General features: G+C 42.6%; 1 protein-coding gene across 1 annotated transcript; it reads right to left on the minus strand.

Moving 5' to 3' along the window:
* Positions 1-200: 200 nt before the first annotated feature.
* Positions 201-1343, minus strand: LOC111902944 (uncharacterized). The gene has a single exon (XM_023898750.2). It carries the CDS (start codon positions 1341-1343, stop codon positions 201-203), a length of 1143 nt encoding a protein of 380 aa, XP_023754518.2.
* Positions 1344-4478: the final 3135 nt, after the last annotated feature.

Consider the following 4478-nt stretch of genomic DNA (forward strand, 5'->3'; position numbering starts at 1 on the left):
ATGAACACTGCACGTGCAGTTGTTAATCCGAAGGGCATTACTACGAATTTGTAGTGAGTGTAGCGAGTTCTGAATGCGGTCTTGGGGACATCTTCCTCCTGGACTCGCAGCTGATGGTATCCGGATCTAAAATCGATCTTTGAGAAGTAACTTGATCCTTGTAGTTGGTCGAAAAGGTTGTCGATTCGAGGTAAAGGATATCAGTATTTGATGGTGAGTTTATTTAGTTCTTGGTAGTATATGCACATGCGAAATGATCGATCCTTCTTCTTCACGTACAAGACCAATGCTCCCCAAGGCGAGAAGCTTGGTCTAAAGAATCTTTTTCTTAGCAGTTTGTTTAGTTGACTGGACCATTCCTGCATTTCTGCTGGTGCAAAGTGGTATGGGGATTTGGCTACAGGTGTGGCTCCAGGAATCAAGTCAATTCTGAACTTGACTTGGCGTTCGGGAGGTACTACTAGGAGATCTTCGGGAAATATGTCGGGGAAGTTACATACTTCAGGAATATCCTTGATGTCCTTCACTTCTTTTTTCTCATCCACCACGTGGGCTAAGAAGGCATGGCATTCCTTGCGTAGATACTTTTGAGCCTTGACGCATGAAATGATTCGAAGGTTCGTTCCAGGTTTGTCACCATAAATGATGAGGGTTTTGCTACTTGGCAGATTAACGTGAATGGTTTTTTCGTAACACAAGATATCATCATGGTGAGAACTTAACGAATCCATGCCAAGGACGACGTCAAAACTTTTTATTGTGACCGACATCAGGTCGATTTGGAAGGAATATTTGTTTAGAGTGAGGGTACATCCTATGCATATATCGTTAGTGCTCTCTGCCTTACCATTTGCCATTTCTACGGTGAACGTGTCATTTAGTGATTGGGGATTTTGTTTAAGTAAGTGTTTAAACTTGTAGCTCACGAAACTTTTCTCCGCACCACTATCAAAAAGTATGCATGCATATGAATTATTGAGGAGGAAAGTAACCATGGTGGGATCATTCATGGCCTCCTCATGCCCCATTATTAAACTTCTTCCCACACCTCCGTTATTCCTAGTTTTTGGACAATCCCTCTTGAAATGCCCTATTTCACCACATCCATAGCAAGCCTGACTTACTCTGATATTAGTGGCTGGGGTGGTTTGTTGTGTCGGTGCCTTACAGAAGCAGGTTGTGTGCCCCTTCATGTTGTAATTCTTGCAGTGCATCTCTCGGCAAGCTCCATAATGATGAAAGTTACAATTTTTACATTTTAGAAGAGTTCCATCATATTGTTTGGCGAGTGCTGGAGTGGCAGGAACAGTAGCAGCGTCGACTACCACAGTTTGTTGTTTCATTGTAGGCTCTTATGTCGGCTGGCCCTTCCTCTTGTTCCAAAACATCCTCTTATTGTCACTCCCTTTTGCTTGCTCAGGAATGGCTGTCATAAAGCCCTGACAGACTCCATGATCCACAAGTGTTTGTGCCAAGCGGTTGGCACTATCAAAAGTGGACGGGTTTGCTGATATCACAGTTCCTTGAATCTGGGGGGGGGGGGGATAGTCCCCAGATATATCGCTCCACCTTTTACTTTCCGGGGTGACCATCCCGGGACATAGTACTGCTAGATCGCTAAACCTGATAATGTAGGTTGCGATGTCGGAGTCCTTCATGGTAAGGTTCCATAGCTCTTGCTCTAGTTTTTGTACTTCACCCCTCGGGCACTATTCTGCTAGCATCCGAATTTTCAAGTCCTCCCAGCTCATGGCATTGGCCACTAGGAGAGTTAGCGATTTGACATAACTGTTCCTCCAGGAGAGGGCTCTATCCATGAATGTGCAGGCTGCAAATTTGACCTTGTTAGCTTCTGAGCATGCACAAATTTCGAACACTGACTCTGTTTTCTTGAACCACCTTGTTAGAGCAATGACACCTCCATTTCCATCAAAAGACTTTGGTTTGCCATTTGTGAATTCTTTATAAGAACATTCCCTCGGGTGTCCCTGGCTATCTCCCAGGTTAGTATTATTGGTACCGCCTCCTGACCCACTAGAACCATTCGTGCTGATTTGTGCCATGGCGGCGGCCACAACGGCTGTTACAACATCTTGGAAAATGGTAGTATCCATCTATGGAGGTGGTGTTTTGTTGTTGACATGCCTGATAGATTTACGTGGTGGCATCTTTCTACCATAAGGTTTAAAGATGTTTTCAAATTAGAACATCTTAACTATAGGCCTATCTATGTTGAGTGTATAAGAATAATGGTATGAAATACACATAAACGGTCTAATTGTGTAGTCCTATAGTATCATAAAATACTCCTATAGTATTTTAAACTTTATGTTTGGTTCTAGAGTTTCCTTGTATGGGGTGTTGGTAAGTTTTAGACTCGTTGTTCACCATGATCATTCACAAACACATGTTAGTCATATCTCGCATGGATATAATTGATAAGGCTATATTCATCCCAAATATGCTTGCATAACTATCTAGGCTTAACAACAGCATCCAAGCTATCTAAATACTTTTATATCGTTCTTACTATGATACTATTTCTGGTATGTACACATGTATGCATACTTTTTATAAAAATACTTATACTTTAAAAGTATAGTTTTAGTCAGAGCATTTTAGACCCATTGTATTTATAGTTGTATATCTTACATGGTTTGATATACTTAGCTCACTGTAAACAATGCTCTGATACCAATCTGACACAACCCCGAACCGGAACGGCGGGAACGTCTACAGGCGGATGATAGCATGTACAGTATCATACAATTGAATAATAGAGATCAAAGCATTACAACCATCATATTGATAATTTAATATTTACATTGAGTTTGATTCATTGTTTGACTCCAAAAACATACAACAAAAATATAAGATGTAACACTACTACGCTCTGTCTTCACAAAACCTGTATGGGTACCAATCTACTGATTTCCTGAGAATACAAGTGGTTTTGAAAAAGTGTCAACATTTAAGTTAGTGAGTTCGTAAGCATTTTGTATGAGGAAGATATGTCATTGTTCCTTCAAAATGATAGTGTGTTCTTCCATAAAACCCAATACTTTATTTTAAAGTGAATTGTAGTCTTGAGAAACTGTCGCCCCTGGTTCTTGGTACGTATTCTTTTACTTAATTCTTGGTGCATTTGGCATCTTAGACTTGGACTCGGCGAGTCAAAGGATCGACTCGCCGAGTAGAAGCGGGCAGGGGCACGGGGTTTAAGTTGTGGACTCGCCGAGTCGGGTCCCGGACTATTTAAACACTCTAACTCGGCCTCCCTTGCCCCTAACACTTCCAAAAGAACTGTAGAACGAAACCCTAGCTCCCATATTGTTCTTGTGAGTGATTTTGGCTTTGTGAAGGAAGTTTGGAGCTTAGAAGAAGAAGGAGAAGGTTGAAGGGTGCAAGGAGGGGAAGTAGATCTGAAATCTACTCTGTGAAAGACTTCCATTCAGGTAGAAAAGTTCCTACCTTGATCTCTAGTTCATTAGATCCCCTTTTGTCCCTAATTTGTGGGTTTAAAGCCCTAAAACCTCAAACTCTATGTGTTTATGCTCTATGTTCTGAAAGGACTTCAGATCTGGGCCTTATGGACATCTTAGAAGTGTAAAGTTTCTGTGGTTGAAGTGTTTGAGGTCCCTATTAAGTGTTTGACCTCATAAAGAGCTTGGATTTGCTTTTTTTAGCTTATAGGGCCATGCATGCACGTAAAGTTTGCAACTTTACGTGATAAGCATGCCCTACGAATATAGATCTATGGTTTGGAAGCGTTGCATGTCTCAGATTTGGCCTGTATGGGAAGTGGGTCGAAGGGACTCGCCGAGTCCCAAAGTGGAACTCGGCGAGTTCTATGAAGATGGTCTTAGACTCGGCGAATTGGATGAACAACTCGGCGAGTCCTATGAAGATTGCCTGGAACTCGACGAGTTGTTCTTCAAACTCGGCGAGTCATATGAACAGTTACTAAATTAAGAGGGGTTTAAGTGTAGAAGGTCCAACCCTTCCTCACTGCTCGCGGAATTAGCAATTTATCGAGTAGCGATAGCCCCAGAAACCCAAATCCTCAAGATTGATGCTCTGGTGAGGATTTGGAAACGAGTAGGGGATCTGCTCGTGGGACTCGGCGAGTTGTTCTTCAAACTCGGCGAGTCAGATGAGTTTCCTTGTGGCTTTCAAATGGGAGAAGAACTCGTCGAGTTGTCGGCCCAATTCGACGAGTAGGGTCGCGGATGGGGACGAGTAGAGAGCGAGGGACTCAGCGAGTTGATGACCCAACTCGGCGAGTGGGGTCAACTAGAAGTTGATTTTGACTTTGACATTGACTTTGACTTGACTTGGTTGAGGGTAAAATGGTCATTTTACCCTAAGTATAGAGATCGGTTTCTAACTGAGTGTTTGTGGGGTTTGTAGCCGGAGTATTTCCGGAGCAGCAGCAGATGGAGGTTTCCCGCACTGATTATCAGCAGCTACTTGTATGA

This window comes from Lactuca sativa, chromosome 2, assembly GCF_002870075.4.
Source record: "Lactuca sativa cultivar Salinas chromosome 2, Lsat_Salinas_v11, whole genome shotgun sequence".
In the NCBI taxonomy this organism is placed as follows: Eukaryota; Viridiplantae; Streptophyta; class Magnoliopsida; order Asterales; family Asteraceae; genus Lactuca; species Lactuca sativa.

Bases quoted from the DNA above. Each gene is read 5' to 3' on its own strand.
- LOC111902944 (XM_023898750.2), bottom strand. From the start codon at position 1,343: ATGAAACAACAAACTGTGGTAGTCGACGCTGCTACTGTTCCTGCCACT.